This window comes from Engraulis encrasicolus, chromosome 13 (assembly GCF_034702125.1).
Source record: "Engraulis encrasicolus isolate BLACKSEA-1 chromosome 13, IST_EnEncr_1.0, whole genome shotgun sequence".
NCBI classification, from domain to species: Eukaryota; Metazoa; Chordata; class Actinopteri; order Clupeiformes; family Engraulidae; genus Engraulis; species Engraulis encrasicolus.
Genome location: NC_085869.1, coordinates 12,604,705 through 12,621,116, shown reverse-complemented (window position 1 = coordinate 12,621,116; position 16,412 = coordinate 12,604,705). Strand labels below are relative to the sequence as shown.

At 42.1% G+C, this 16,412-nt stretch overlaps 1 protein-coding gene across 1 annotated transcript in view; it reads left to right on the top strand.

Annotated features, from left to right (window-relative positions):
• The window catches only part of vwa8 (von Willebrand factor A domain containing 8), a 53,195-nt gene that overhangs the window by 27,947 nt on the left and 8,836 nt on the right, over positions 1–16,412 (top strand). The window contains exons 27-37 of the mRNA XM_063213061.1: positions 2,737–2,845; positions 2,945–3,083; positions 3,270–3,457; positions 4,213–4,341; positions 4,432–4,496; positions 5,183–5,308; positions 5,877–5,986; positions 6,788–6,942; positions 14,201–14,390; positions 15,056–15,137; positions 15,589–15,793. Coding sequence (XP_063069131.1) covers positions 2,737–2,845; positions 2,945–3,083; positions 3,270–3,457; positions 4,213–4,341; positions 4,432–4,496; positions 5,183–5,308; positions 5,877–5,986; positions 6,788–6,942; positions 14,201–14,390; positions 15,056–15,137; positions 15,589–15,793 — 1,498 coding nt within the window. The remainder of the gene's footprint in view (positions 1–2,736; positions 2,846–2,944; positions 3,084–3,269; positions 3,458–4,212; positions 4,342–4,431; positions 4,497–5,182; positions 5,309–5,876; positions 5,987–6,787; positions 6,943–14,200; positions 14,391–15,055; positions 15,138–15,588; positions 15,794–16,412) is intronic.

Here is a 16,412-nt window from a genome sequence, read left to right as displayed (position 1 = left end):
TTCTAGAGCAAAATGTACTATATTTTAAATTTATAATGTAAAATACATCCTTAGAGCAGAACATGCCATGCCTGTACATGCTTCACAGTGAGTAGTAATTCACAAAATATACTACTCGTATAGTACTGTCTTTTCAAAGCATCCTACTTTTAATGCTGTTTATATTTCTGCCTCACTTCTATTTTATTTTTTATGTTCAGGTAAATTTAATCCTTTGATGTAAATGTGCCTTGGGAATACATTGTGGATCAAATAACATGTAGAATCACTAAAGACTGTAATAAAAGTGTCAGAAAGTATGAAAAGTATTGTTCGTCTCTGACTATCTTATTCCAGTGATTTGGTGATGAGTTGAAAAATACAGTTAATTTACCATTCAGATCACCTTGGTCTGCAAAAAACTGCACTGAAGTAACTTACGTGTATGTATATTCTACAGTAGTATACTGTATTTCCTAAATACTGACAGACTGTGCATTATTTAATTTAACCCCTTGTCTATATGGCAAATATGACAATTTGTCGAGTTCCTTAGAGACCATTACTTAACAAATATAGAGAGAGATCTTAAAACTTTTCTTTTTTTGTCACACATGCATCCTTAACTGCAGGGCTTGAAGGTACTATACTGATATATTTTTTTTTACTATTTGGAAGTGTCCATGTGGTAAAAGCAGGATACCGCTGAGCAAAGGACCAGTCCGATAGCCCAACGCTACTGTACTGTATGAGGCTTCGGGAGGGAGGTTTACTGACGTTCCACGCCACACTGCTAGTTGGCTTCTGTTAAGGGTGATTTATGCTCCTTAACCTCACTGCATCATGATGCAGACAGCCACGCAGTTATTTTTTCCCCCTCCGCAGTGACTTGGTGTGCACCCCTGAAAATGTGACTGCTCGCAGACAGCGACGCAGTTAACGGCAGCAGGAGCCGCTGTGATTGGTCCTCTCGACCAGCCTGCTCTGTCCTCGAGAACGAAAAGCTACTTCCTTGTTCTAATCTTCGTCGGGCTACGGACTGTGAGCTCTTCATTAAATAAGTTGCCCGTGCTTTGTAGTTTCATTTATTTACACGAACCAAAGATAACACGTATGCTTGCAAGTTGCAACACTGAAGTTACATCGGGACAGTTGTACAGTGTTTCTGAGGAAACATTCAGCTTCGTGCGACCTATTCTCGACCAATGAGCCACTTCTTTGTTCCAAACTACCCTGGTGGCTGCTAGTGCGATCAAAATGCACGTGACATAAATATTAAATGTTTCATTTTCATTTTCTGTGTAGCTACAAAACAACAGACACGTCTAGTTTACTCCTTGAATTGAAGGCAGTTTGAACAATCATCTCGCTGCCCCTACCCTTGCGACGGATACGGATAGCGCAGACCTAGAATGGAGCAAAACTTACTGCGTTGACTAGCTGCGTTGAGGCTCAAAACAGAGCATAACCCGCCCTTTACACTCACCCCCCTGAATCTCACTCCCATCCGGGACATGGCACCAGTGTAACCGAGGTGTTCCCGCACAGTCCGTCCGTCCCCCTCGGGGCCGCAAACTCGCCACCTCCTTGTCAACACATCGGTTCGGGTATGCGAGGCAACGCTACCGTACTGTATGAGGCTTCGGGCGGGAGGTTTACTGATGATCCACGGCAACTCTGCTAGTTGGCCTCCGTTACACATGCAGCAACCGTTGAGAGGGACTTTGGACATGCTGGAATCAAGGGAGGATGGGAGAAGAGGATTTTTCTTGTCTATAATGGAGCACACCGTTCGGAAATACACTTCCCTAGCCAAGGTGTTTCACAATCCCCTTTACACTTTTTACGAAATTGAAATTTTAGTGACAAATTGAGTTATCAGAGAAGTAGGAGACATCAACCAGCAAAGTTCATTTAAGGTACACACAGGTACGTTATTACCACCAATGCATTGAATTTTGCAACTGTGTGCACACAAATTACTATGGCTATTCAAACATCGCTGAACATCACATACCCCAATTGAGCGTTGGCCGGCTTTGATGACTCTCCTGGTTTGATGTAGCCAGGCTACGCCCTCCTAGTAACGCAACACATTCGGCGTTGATTCTAGTCAGGCCACAAGCGATATGCATATCGTTTCTGAGCTCCGGAAAAATCGGGAACTCCACCTACCAATCAACTTTGAGCAGCTCCAACGGCCCTGGTTAGAGGCGTGTTCAAGGCAGTGACGTGGTTAAAGCAGAGCATTCTATTGGTACTAAGAGAATGTTTGGTTTAAAGTTTGACACAGCTTTTTCTAGGATTGACCAGTAGCAAACCGAAGGAGGCGGGTCAACCATGCTGTTTGGGAAACATTAATTGTTATGCACGAGGTCAGACCAAGTCTCAAACAAAGATTTGAAAGTCAATGATAATCATGCTAGCCATCTTCGGCAACTCCATACATTTGCCCCCCCTCATTTGAAATTTCCAAACGAACATAATGATCCACTAGATGAAACAGTAATCCAACTCGGAAGCAGTTTCGACCTAATGTACTGACTAAAGCCTTTATAGTCAGGTACTGAAGACTGGATGAATTGTTAAGACATATTGAACAACAGCAGAGAGAGAGTTCAGTCGGTGAAGTTAAAATGTTAGTCATCAGAAAGTACCAAGTAATGTAGTGATTTTGAAAAACAGCCTAGTACAAATCACAAATATTTAGCTGTAAATTATTTTTTGTAATAACTGTGGTTGAAATATTTTCGCTAGGTTGCCCCTACCTGAATGCAAGATGTCTGGATACTGGACAATAAACCAAACTGGCAATGCACGTCGCAAACTACTGTGCCCCACTGAATCTCATAAAATTGACATCAAGGTACATATATATTTTTCGCTCTAAAAGGTAATATAAAAAAGTAAGTCATCATAACTCAGACTGAATCTTACTGAATTAACTATTTGGTTTGCACCATAGGGCCCAGTGTTTATGCGTGTCCAGCCGTTTGCCATCGAGAGACACGAGTCCAGAGCACTGAGCTTCACTGAAGAAAATGCACATTGGCAGATTCCCATGAATGAGGTCAACATTGTCTGTGATGTTGCCACTGCTAAGGGTATGTTTCAGCTGTGTGAATACTTGAACACTAGTACACATTTAAGAACGTTTTACAGGTTCGTGTAAGTAATGACTATACTTCCTCCGACAGTTGAGGGAATTTTGGTCAGTCAAGAAGTCAGTCAAGCAATTAATAGGTATTTAAAAAAAAATACTTAATATACTTAAATATTGACTTTTTCAGATTCCATCTATGTGGCCACCTGTAATCCAGTGTCCATCTATGCAATGAAAGAAAGAGCAAATGTGGTACATTGTGTGGAGCTCGGTGGAACCTTCCCACGTGTCGCTGGTGGTGTCTGGCAGCCTTTGGTCAGTTTAGCACCACTTGGTGAACCCCTCGAGGGCCAGGTCATTCTACATGAAGAACAGGTGAGTTTCTCTTGTGTATATGTGGGTAACTATTTCTCCAACAGATTAACAATTTCAGCACAAAACAAGAGCTGATGTTGACCCTTTTTTTATTGCATGCTACCCGAAAGTATCGGTTACACAGGGGTGGGCAATTATTTTGGCTCAAGGGCCACATTGGGTTTAGAAAGTTGACCAAAGGGCCGGATGTCGTAGGCAACTTGCCCGTGCCAATAATAAGAATTGGTGTATGGCAGCATAATTACACCATTGTCAGTTATGCCATTCCGGTTTCCAAGACCCTTGTTTTAGGTAGCGCATTGAAGAATGAGTGACCATGCGAGTCTGCATTTTTTTCTGGGAAAGGCTCTGAGGGCCGCATGAAATGGCCGAGCGGGCCGCATGTGGCCCCCGGGCCTGAGTTTGCCCACGTCTGGGTTACACTTTAGATACTTGACTCCGGCGTCATAGGCATGACTTGACAGTATCACAATGGTGTCAAAACAATGTCATGAGAAAGTCATAGACGAGTCATAAATGTTACGTCAATGTCATAAATGTTTTATGATCATGAAAAGTTGACATTGTTGGGGGTTGTCTTTAGCATAACCGAATCTCATATAATGGCACGAGTCATAAAATGTGAATGACATTGACGTAACTTTTATGACACATCTATGACTGTGTTATGACACTGTCATGTCATATCTATGACGCTGCCGTCATGTAAAATGTCATCAAAGTATCTAAATCACGTCATTCCTTCACATGTGTAGAGCAACACAGTAATGCATGTGGACATGGTGACTGGAGCAGCAAGGAGATTCGTGCTGAGTCAGGATCCAGAAGAGCCTGTTCAGAGTCACACGCCCTCTAAATGGTGGAGTAACAAGGAGAGTAGTAAGGTAAATTCCCCTCCGTACTGGAATCATCTCTTATTTTCTGTAAGCATAAAAATATATACTAACAGCTGTTTTTGTTAACACATTCCACAGCCTGTCTTCAAAATGTGCAGCAATTTTTCTCAGAATAATTGGGTTCTTTTCTACAAAGAGGATGGGTAAGTTTTCATTGACACTCAGAGAGAGTTAAACCTACAGTGCTATAACTACTATATGGCTTCAAAAGTAGCATAGATATTTCACTGACTATACATCACAGATGTTGAGTATTGACCAATGAAAGTTTGGGAAAGTGACTGGGAAAGTTTTACTGAGGTTTTTCACCTAGTGTGTTGTAATGCCAATGCACCAACAAGAATTAACATTGGTTGGCAAAAGTGGCTTTGAAGCGTCCTCTAATACAATGATAGCAAATAAACATAATTTCACTCTTAATCGTATTTTATCACAAATGGTTTGGAGAGCTTGAAGTGTAAAATGCTGAACTATTTGTTTAACAGCTGGGAGGAAGGTGGGGTAAGGTTTTGGATACAGAAGGGGTGAATATATTTATTCTAGTTAGGAAACACTCAAGACCATAGGAAGCACTGAAGATGTTCTAACGGTATTTCAGAATAATTAAGACTTTGGCCAATTTCCAACCTTCATAGAGAATTTACTTCCAATCTGAAAATGTTTAGTGCAATGTTACTTCTGACAACCAATCTGAAAATGTTAAGTGCAATGTCATTACTATACTGACAACCAAACCAACCCTTACAAACTAAGCATAACCTTGTTAGCAGAGATTCTTTGAAATTACTGTGAAGTTGTTTGAAGCAAAATGTCTATAATTCTTCTGCAGGAATCAGCTGGATGTCTTGGATGTATTGGAGGGAACGGTTCACTCAATTTCACTTCCGATCAACGTGAAATCTGTTTTCCTGGTGGCAGAGGACCGCTGGCTTCTTAATGAGAGCAACACCAACAAGTGGGTTTTGAAAGCCCATCTGGGAAACGCCAACTCCCATTGTCATTCTGACACAGCACTCCACAGTGACAGCACACAAATGTTCACTGCACACAACGAAATTGCATGTACGCCTCACCCGTGCAAGGGGCAGCCCGAAATGGCGCTTTCATTTCTTTCATTTAATTAAATTTTTCCATTTTTCTTAATCCCTGTAACGGAGGTTTCCTATCTATTGCTATTACTGTTTTAGATAAGTACAATGCTACATACTCCACTGTACACACATATTTAACTCTATTAGCATAATTTGATTGCATGCATTTAATTTTTTTTAATTTCAAAAGAAGGAAGCCGCACATTGCAGTGTTTTTATTGTACAGTGCATATGCAAGGTGCGGCCTCCTTCTTGAAATACTCAATTGAACATTTGGGCCAGCACCCTCAGAGTTTAAATAATTAAGAAAGAGTGACGCCTGCTCCAAATTGACTTTGCATGCATTTAAGTCCCATATTGTTGTTTTCACTGCACATTGCTCTAGACTCTGTTTTGTATCTTGCCAACTGACATTTTTTTTACTGCCATTAGGAAGTTCTTGTTAACGAAGCCTTTGCACATGGGTGCAGATGACTCTGCAGTTTGCCAACTACACGCCATAACTGAGGAACCGCATCAGAAGGGCTTCGGACTGAGCACAGGTGAGCACAGGACTTTTATTCGTTCACTGCACCTCTTTTCCTCCTCACTGCACCTCTTTTCCTCCTCACTGTGCCTCTTTTTCTCCTCACTGCGCCTCTTTTCCTCCTCCCCATTGAAGATGAACGTAGAGCTTGTGACAGACAGAGGAGGGGAGTCTGTCTGTCTGTCTGGCTGGCTGGCTGTTTGTCTGTCTGTCTGTGATGCCCTGGACACGTGATTTAAGTTACTGCCTAGGACACATATTCAACTATTTAAATTGTATTGCAGGATTGTGCCGTGCTCTATTTAGGGATAGTTTCACCTGAAATCAGACACTTTTGGCCCCGGCTGACACAGATTTTGATACAACTTAGTGTGCTTTTTCAGTGGCAAGGTCTGATTTCAGGTGAAATGACCCCTTTTTTTTTCTTTGCGTGACTATCTACTAGACTGATGTTTGAGCTGCCCTAGCCCCAGGCCAGACTCTTGACATGGTGTGTGTGTGTGTGTGTGTGTGTGTGTGTGTGTGTGTGTGTGTGTGTGTGTGTGTGTGTGTGTGTGTGTGTGTACTCAAAAAAAAAACCCTCTTCTTTGCATCTGCACTTGTTGTTCTGTATATTTCCTGTGCACTTTGTATCTGCTAGTGATGTTGGCTATGATTATGTCCTCGTTTGTAAGTCGCTTTGGTTATAAAGCGTCTGCCAAATGCAATGTAATGTAATAAATGCTTGCTTTTTGAGATTAGTAGAAACAATTTCACAAACACTCTTGCTTTGACTGATGACTGATGTCAGCCTCTTTTTTTCTTCCCTTAACACCAGGATCAGAACCCCCTGTTCCCCAGCAGGTGTCCAGTAGCCAGTTATCTACTGTAAACCTCAGCGCTGCCTTGGGCCAGAAGATAGACTCACCTAACCGGCTCATCTGCGACGCCAGCTCCTACGGCAGAGTCATCGTGGGCTTCCCTGATCTTATGGTGAGAATGTGGGGAAATTTTGGATTTAACTTTTGTTTTTAATTTAACCCTATCCAGACTGGGGGGGGCTAAAAGTGCCCGCACCAACTTTGATGTCGTATAATTCCTTAACGACTTAAGCTATGACTACGAAACTTTGTGACTTTTTCTAACATTTAGTTGGCTACAGTTAGGTACCGAAAGATAAGGTTTATCATTTTTGCGGTTTTCTGACAGGTATGTCTGACCAAAAATCACTTTACCATATCTATGACGCCATATATTTTCATATTTTTTTGTTATTTCCATTAGCATCAGACAACTTTGTGAGAATTTAAGTGGTTTGAAGCATAAAATCATAAAAATTTAAGTGCATTACCTAAATTTGTTGGAAAATCTATTATGGCGAGATTTTGGGCATAATAAGATAATGATGTCATAATGACGTCATAATACCAGATAATTACACAAAAATTATGGCATTCATAGATGTCCATATGTAGATCATCTCCCCCAAGTTTCGTAGTCATACTGTATTCTGTTCATGAGTTATGAGGGGGGGGGGGGGCCAAAAGGGCCCCCCCCCCCCCCAGGCCCAGGAATGCCAAAAAAAGCCCAGTCTGAATAGGGTTAAGCTGACATGGTATGATAATGATGGTCTTTGCTAGTATCACACCACATTAGTTATTGCACAGGATGGTTATGAGTAGGAAAGGGCAGTACTCACCAACATGCAGTATGTAGCCTAACATTACAACCGGGCCCAGGATAAAATCATCTGAATGTATTTGTGTATTTATGTAAGCTGAAAGACACATAAATACAACAAAAATACATGAAGACCTAATGTGTATTAGGTCTCTGTGTATTTTTGTATTTAGGGGCCAAGCAGCGAAGCTGGCGAAGGCCCCTATAGAGTTAGTAGGTTTTCTGCTTATTATTAGGGGCCAAGCAGCGAAGCTGGCGAAGGCCCCTATAGTGTTAGCTGGTATTTAGGGGCCAAGCAGCGAAGCTGGCGAAGGCCCCTATAGAGTTAGTAGGTTTTCTTCATTATTATTATTATTTAGTCACCATTCTTATCCCTCTGCAAGTCTATGGCAGCCCATAGAACCGTACGTAGGAAAATGCTGTAAATCGGCACACACATTCGGGCCTGACTCAGCATTACCCACAGCAATTTATAGGTCCCCAGCCCCAACGCTCTAGCGCCACCAACAGGTCAAAGTTGCAGGTACATTTCTGCTTGTAACTTTTGAACCGCTGGGCCAATTTTCATAAATTTGGTATCCCTGGAATCCTTGGGCCAAGACGAATCCAACGCACTCTATGACGTCATTTTCCGCCAGGATAGTTTTCCCGCCATTTTGGATTTTGTGAAATTCAATAAAAATGCTATTTTTCCCGCAATTTTTGACCAATTCACCCGAAACTTGGTATATAGTATCTCCAGACTGAGCTTTACATGGGGTCTCAATGAATATTAGATATCTTTTATAGTTTTGCCGTGACAGCCAATCAAAATTGTCGTAAAAGTGGTGAAACAGGAAGTGAGGTCATATCTCAGCAACTGTTTGTTGAATTAGGTTGGGATTTTGTACACACATAGTAGTCCATCCCATGACCTACCACAAAAAAAAATCAGAACCCCAGCTCAAACTCTGTAGCGCCACCAGCAGGTCAAAATTTTAGCTACATTTTTGCCTGTAGCTTTTAAACCATATGCACGATGTAAAATATATTATTATCACTAGAATCCTTGGGCCAAGCCGAATTCAACGCACTATATGAAGTTATGTCAACGCAGAAGGGAAATTCCGCCATTTTGAATTTTGTAAAATTCACTGTAAGTCTATGATAGCCCATAGAACCATACATAGAAAAATGCTGTAAATTGGCACACATATTTGAGGCAGCATCAACATTAGCCACAGCGAGTTATAGGTCCCCAGCCCCAATACTCTAGCGCCACCAGCAGGTGAAAGTCCCAGGTACATTTCTGCTTGTAACTTTTGAACCGCTGGATCAATTTTCATAAACCTGGTATCCCTGGAATCCTTGGGCCAAGACGAATCCAACGCGCCCTATGACGTCATTTTCTGCCTGGATACTTTTCCCGCCATTTAGAATTTTCTATAATTCAATAAAAATGCTATTTTTCCCGCAATTTTTGACCATTTCGCCCGAAATTCGGTATATTGTATCTCTGTACTGAGGTTTGTATGGGGTCTCAAGAAATATTAGATATCTTTTATCGTTTAGCCGTGACAGCCAATCAAAATTGTTGTAAAAGTGGCAAAACAGGAAGTGAGGTCATATCTCAGCAACCCTTTGTCGGTTTCAGCTAGGATTTTTTACACACATAGATGTCCATCTTATGACCTACTGAAAAAAATTCAGACCCCCAGCTCAAACTCTGTAGCGCCACCAACAGGTCAACATTTTAGCTACATTTTTGCCTGTAGCTTTTAAACCATGTGCACAATGTAAAATATATTATCATCACTAGAATCCTTGGGCCAAGCCGAATCCAACGCACTATATAACGTTATGTAAACGCAGAAGGGAAATTCCGCCATTTTGAATTTTGTAAAATTCAATAAAATGCTACTTGTCACACAATTTTTGTCAAAATGACCAGCAAAAAGGTACACATCATCTTCAGACTGATAGGCATTAGGGTATCCAAAGAATTTTTGATACCTCTTATCGTTTGGCCGTGACAGCCGATCAAAATTGTCTTAAAAGTGGCCAAACTGGAAGTGAGGTCATATCTCAGCAACCGTTTGTCAGATTCTTTAAGCTATTTTTTGCACACATACTAGTCAATCCCATGACCTCCCACAAAAAAATCCAGATTCCCAGCTCAAACTCTCTAGCGCCACCAACAGGTAACAGGAAGTGAGCTTATATTTGTCAGCCCTTTAAGGGATTCAAAATAAACTTGGTTCATGTGAGCACACTCCCCTCCAAGGAATGCACACCAACATTGGCGAGATTTGGGCCAAAGGGGGCGCTGCAGTTCCTTCTGTTGCCGTGGCGACTTTGCCAAGTTTACTGCTTGGCCCCGCATTGCTGCTTGCAGCTATATTCTTACGATTATTATTATGTCACCTCTTTCCTCTCCTTAGCAAGTCTATGGCAGCCCATAGAACCGTAGGTAGGAAAATGCTGTAAATTGGCACACTCATTCGGGGCAGACTCAGCATCACCCACAGCGATTTATAGGTCCCCAGCCCCAACACTCTAGCGCCACCAGCAGGTCAAAGTTGCAGGTACATTTCTGCTTGTAACTTTTGAACCGCTGGGCCAATTTTAATAAACCTGGTATCCCTGGAATCCTTGGGCCAAGACGAATCCAACGCACCCTATGACGTCATTTTCCGCCTGGATAGTTTTCCCGCCATTTTGAATTTTGTAAAATTCAATAAAAAAGCTATTTTTTCCGCAATTTTTGACCAATTCGCCCGAAACTCGGTATATAGTATCTCTGGACTGAGCTACACGTGGGGTCTCAAGGAATATTGGATATCTTTTATCGTTTAGCCGTGACAGTCAATCAAAATTGTCGTAAAAGTGGCAAAACAGGAAGTGAGGTCATATCTCAGCAACCGTTTGACGGTTTCGGCTAGGATTTTGTACACACATAGATGTCCATCCCATGACCTAATGAAAAAAAAATCAGATCCCCAGCTCAAACTCTGTAGCGCCACCAGCAGGTCAAATTTTTAGCTACATTTTTGCCTGTAGCTTTTATACCATATGCACGATGTAAAATATACTATTATCACTAGAATCCTTGGGCTAAGCCGATTCCAACGCACTATATGACGCTATGTCAACGCAGAAGGGAAATTTGCTATTTTGAATTTTGTACAATTCACTGTAAGTCTATGGCAGCCCATAGAACCGTACATAGGAAAATTCTGTAAATTGGCACACATATTTGAGGCAGCATCAACATCACCCACAGCGAGTTATAGGTCACGAGCCCCAATACTCTAGCGCCACCAACAGGTCAAAGTTACAGGTACATTTCTGCTTGTAACTTTTGAACCGCTGGGCAAATTTTCATAAACTTGGTAGCTCTGGAATCCTTGGGCCAAGACGAATCCAACACACCCTATGACGTCATTTTCGGCCGGATAGTTTTCCCGCCAATTTGTATTTTATGAAATTAAATAAAAATGCTATTTTTTCCGCAATTTTTGACCATTTTGCCCGAAATTCGGTAAATAGTATCTCTGGACTGAGTTACACATGGGGTCTCAAGGAATATTGGATATCTTTTATCGTTTAGCCGTGACAGCCAATCAAAATTGTCGTAAAAATGGCAAAACAGGAAGTGAGGTCATATGTCCGCAACCGTTGGTCGGTTTCGACTAGAATTTTGTGCACACATAGATGTCCATCCCACGACCTACAAGGAAAAAAATCAGACCCCCAGCTCAATTTCTGTAGCGCCACCAACAGGTCAAATTTTTAGCTACATTATTGCCTGTAGCTTTCACACCGTATGCCTAATTTTGAAAATAATACTATCACTAGAATCCTTGGGCCAAGCCAAATCCAACGCACTATATGACTTCATGTCAATTGGAAGAAAAAAGTCCGCCATTTTGGATTTTGTGAAATTCAATAAAAATGCTACTTGTCCCACAATTTTGGTCAGAATGCCCTACAAAAGGGTACACTTCATCTTGGGACTGATATGCTTTAGGTTATTCAAAGAATTTTGGACACCTCTTGTCGTTTGCCGGTGACAGCCAATCAAAATTGTCATAAAGGTGGCAAAACAGGAAGTGAGGTCATATCTCAGCAACCGTTCGTCAATTTCTGTTAGGATTTTTTGCACACATTGTAGTCCATCCCATGACCTCCCACAAAGAATTCCAGACCCCAAGCTTAAACTCTCTAGCGCCACCAACAGGTAACAGGAAGTGAGCTCATATCTCGGCAGCTCTTCAACGGATTCAAAGTAAACTTGGTTTACGTGATCACACTCCCCTCCAAGGAATGCACACCAACATCGGCGCGATTTGGACCAAAGGGGGCGCTGCAGTTCCTTCTGTTGCCGTGGCGAGTCTGGCAAGTTTACTGCTTGGCCCCGCATTGCTGCTTGCAGCTATATTTATTATATAGGCACCTTTCTTCTCCTTAGCAAGTCTATGGCAGCCCATAGAACCGTAGGTAGGAAAATGCTGTAAATTGGCACACATATCAGGGACCGTCTCAGCATTACCCACAGCGATGTATAGGTCCCCAATCCCAACGCTCTAGCGCCACCAGCAGGTCAAAGTTGCAGGTACATTTCTGCTTGTAACTTTTGAACCGCTGGGCCAATTTTCATAAACTTGGTATCCCTGGAATCCTTGGGCCAAGACGAATCCAACGCACCATATGACGTCATTTTCCGCCAGGATAGTTTTCCCGCCATTTTGAATTTTGTAAAATTCAATAAAAATGCTATTTTTCCCGCAATTTTTTACCAATTCGCCCGAAACTTGGTATATAGTATCTCTGGACTGAGCTACACATGGGGTCTCAAGGAATATTAGATATCTTTTATCGTTTTGCCGTGACAGCCAATCAAAATTGTCGTAAAAGTGGTGAAACAGGAAGTGAGGTCATATCTCAGCAACCGTTTGTTGAATTAGGTTGGGATTTTGTACACACATAGTAGTCCATCCTATGACCTACTGAAAAAAAATTCAGACCCCCAGCTCAAACTCTGTAGCGCCACCAGCAGGTCAAAATTTTAGCTACATTTTTGCCTGTAGCTTTTAAACCATATGCACGATGTAAAATATATTATTATTACTAGAATCCTTGGGCCAAGCCGAATTCAACGCACTATATGAAGTTATGTCAACGCAGAAGGGAAATGCCGCCATTTTGAATTTTGTAAAATTCACTGTAAGTCTATGGTAGCCCATAGAACCATACATAGAAAAATGCTGTAAATTGGCACACATATTTGAGTTAGCATCAACATTACCCACAGCGAGTTATAGGTCCCCAGCCCCAATACTCTAGCGCCACCAGCAGGTGAAAGTCGCAGGTACATTTCTGCTTGTAACTTTTGAACCGCTGGGCCAATTTTCATAAACCTGGTATCCCTGGAATCCTTGTGCCAAGACGAATCCAACGCACCCTATGACGTCATTTTCTGCCTGGATAGTTTTCCCGCCATTTTGAATTTTGTAAAATTCAATAAAAATGTTATTTTTCCCGCAATTTTTGACCATTTCGCCCGAAATTCGGTATATTGTATCTCTGTACTGAGCTTTATATGGGGTCTCAAGGAATATTGGATATCTTTTATCGTTTAGCCGTGACAGCCAATCAAAATTGTTGTAAAAGTGGCAAAACAGGAAGTGAGGTCATATCTCAGCAACCCTTTGTCGGTTTCGGCTAGGATTTTGTACACACATAGATGTCCATCCCATGACCTACTGGAAAAAAAATCAGACCCCCAGCTCAAACTCTGTAGCGCCAGCAACAGGTCAAAAGTGTAGCTACATTTTTGCCTGTAGCTTTTCAACCATATGCACGATGTAAAATATAAGTCTCATTATTATCACTAGAATCCTTGGGCCAAGCCGAATCCAACACACTATATGACGTTATGTCAACGCAGAAGGGAAATTCCGCCATTTTGAATTTTGTAAAATTCAATAAAATGCTACTTGTCACACAATTTTTGTCAGAATGACCTGCAAAAAGGTACACATCATCTTCAGACTGATAGGCATTAGGGTATCCAAAGAATTTTTGATACCTCTTATCGTTTGGAGGTGACAGCCAATCAAAATTGTCGTAAAAGTGGCAAAACAGGAAGTGAGGTCATATCTCAGCAACCGTTGGTCAGATTCTATTAGCTATTTTTTGCACACATACTAGTCGATCCCATGACCTTCCAAAAAAAATCCAGATCCCCAGCTCAAACTCTTTAGCGCCACCAACAGGTAACAGGAAGTGAGCTTCTATCTCGGCAGCCCTTTAACTGATTCAAACTAAGCTTGGTTCACGTGATCACACTCCCCTACAAGGAATGCGCACCAACATTGGCGAGATTTGGGCCAAAGGGGGTGCTGCATTTCCTTCTGTTGCCGTGGCGACTTGGGCAAGTTTACTGCTTGGCCCCGCATTGCTGCTTGCAGCTATATTTGTGTATTGATGTAGTAAGCTGACAGACACCTCAATTTCCCTCTGCATTAATAAAACATACTTAACTTTACTCTACTACTCCATTGGCTAATGCAATGTTTGTATTTGCCAGTCTCCTAATGAGGTGTACACATTTGGAAGACCCACGGAGCTCACTGCGGGCAGAGATGTGGACATGTTCTTTGGAGGGGGCCGCCGCACAGGGGACCCTAAGAGGATCAACTGTGTCACTTTGCCAACCGCAAACCAGGTGGTGAGAGCCCTGCCGAAATCACAAGTGCCTACTGCTGAAATCTACCCTGGTAAGATCTTTATCTGACAGTTTTGACAGTTTTACAAAGGAAAAGTGAAATAACTACATATTTTGTCAAAATTGAATTAAGACTGAAAATAGTCTTTACCTCCCTCCTTTATCTGGTGACAAAGCCTTATGGTCCAAATGTGTCCCGATTTACAGGTATTGCTTTGTCAAATTTGCAATATCCAACCTAACGCTAGGGACATATAGCAGGCAAAACGAGCGAGGCAAAACGAGCGAGGCAAAGAGAGGCGAAATCCATGGTTCCATTCTGACAGCTCAATCGTCCTCGCAGCGAATCAAATCGAATGAAACATTTGTTTTGTTGAAATTCGCTCCTTATTTGCATAATATTAAACTTGGTTGAATAATTTCGCTTCGCTTCGCTCCTGTTCGCTTACCTTCGCCTCCCTCATAGGAATGAATGGCCAAGTTCGCTTCGCTTGACCAAATTCGCGTCTATGTGTCCCTACCGTAATACCAATACTTTGAAGGCCTGTTTCAGTGTTTGTGTACTTACTGCCTTTGTAGGCCAGATTTAAATCCCTTAGTAATGGCATGCGTCACTTTACAAATAGCTTTTTCGTTTTTAACAGTTTTACAGTTACTTTTTGCAAAGACATACTTACTGAGTCATTTATTGACATTGCGATTCTGTCTTCTCCACAGATGTCACACCGCCCATGACCGCTGCCTACTTGGAGGTTGCCGACTTCAACTCCAAAAAGGTCAAATATGTCCCCGTTCCCAGGTATCATGTCCAGATGATTACTTTGACTACATTACATTTTGATGGCGAGAATCTGTGGCAGTTAGGATAGGGAGCATACTGGATCTCTACTCCCACATTCAAAACAGAAAAAAAAACATTTGTTTTGAGGGTAAAGGCTTCTTCTGTGATTTCCTTCTGTTCGCTCAGTGACAGCTGACTTTGGACTAAGAATTCAGGAACAAATGACTTTGACCTCCAGGCCTTTGACCACAAATGGCTACAAAACTGTACTGAGGATTTTTTCGATGTTGCGTTCAATGCCGAATTGAGAAAAAGGGACATCTTAGTTGCTATTGCTGTCAAAAAATGATTTACTAGTTTTCATTGTCGTGGACCTTCACTATGACCCAATGTTACCGTGTTTATTAGGTGATCTTATACCTGTGTTTTACTTCTTTTACTGATTAATTACATGATTTAATCATTTCAGATCCCCAACCGTGTCCCCTTACACTGCCTGGGTGTCAAAGTTGTCCGACACCGATGTCTTGATGGCACCCTTGAGCACAGGAGGGGTCGTGACTGTGGACGTGGGGGGCTACGTACGCTTATGGGAGACTGGACTAGAGAACCTGCAGCGCTCTCTGCTGGAGTGGAGGAGGATGATTGGAGAAGAGGATGGTCGTCCAATACAAGTCAGTCTTTCAGAACGCCTTTGCATCGTTCAGTATTTTTCTCTCTGTATAATCTTAGTTTCCAAGTGTAGTATCTTCAGGGGATCCACCAACATAGGGCCGGGGGGTTACGTAGGCCTCAGTCTACATTTATGTTAAATTACAAGTTGACACTTTCATCCAAACCAACGTACAGTTATTACAGGGTATTGGTTACAGTCCCTGGAGCAGTTACACGCCTTGCTCAAGGGCACTTCAGATGAAGGTATAGGGATACAGTTTTTTTTCCCCAATCGTTCAGGGTGGGATTGGTACCAGCAACCCTCTGATCCCAAAACCAACTCCTTAAAGGGGCACAATGTAGGATGACGTTGTTTGTGCGGTGCCTGTGGCATGCCCCCAGGAACCGCAGGAAGAATAGCTGGGTCTGTGCCCAGCTAATGGGGATCCTAATAAACTAAACTAAACTAAAGCCTGTCTCAAAATCTACAGTCATGAAAAAATGCTGTGTAAATAAATGCACTGTGAGAATGTTTTCATTGTGGAATGCCAGCTGTTGATACAAACATGAATACGGTATGTAAAGCGATTTTTCGTTTCGTATGGGAAGTGTTTCCCACGACACTCGTTCGGACCACGC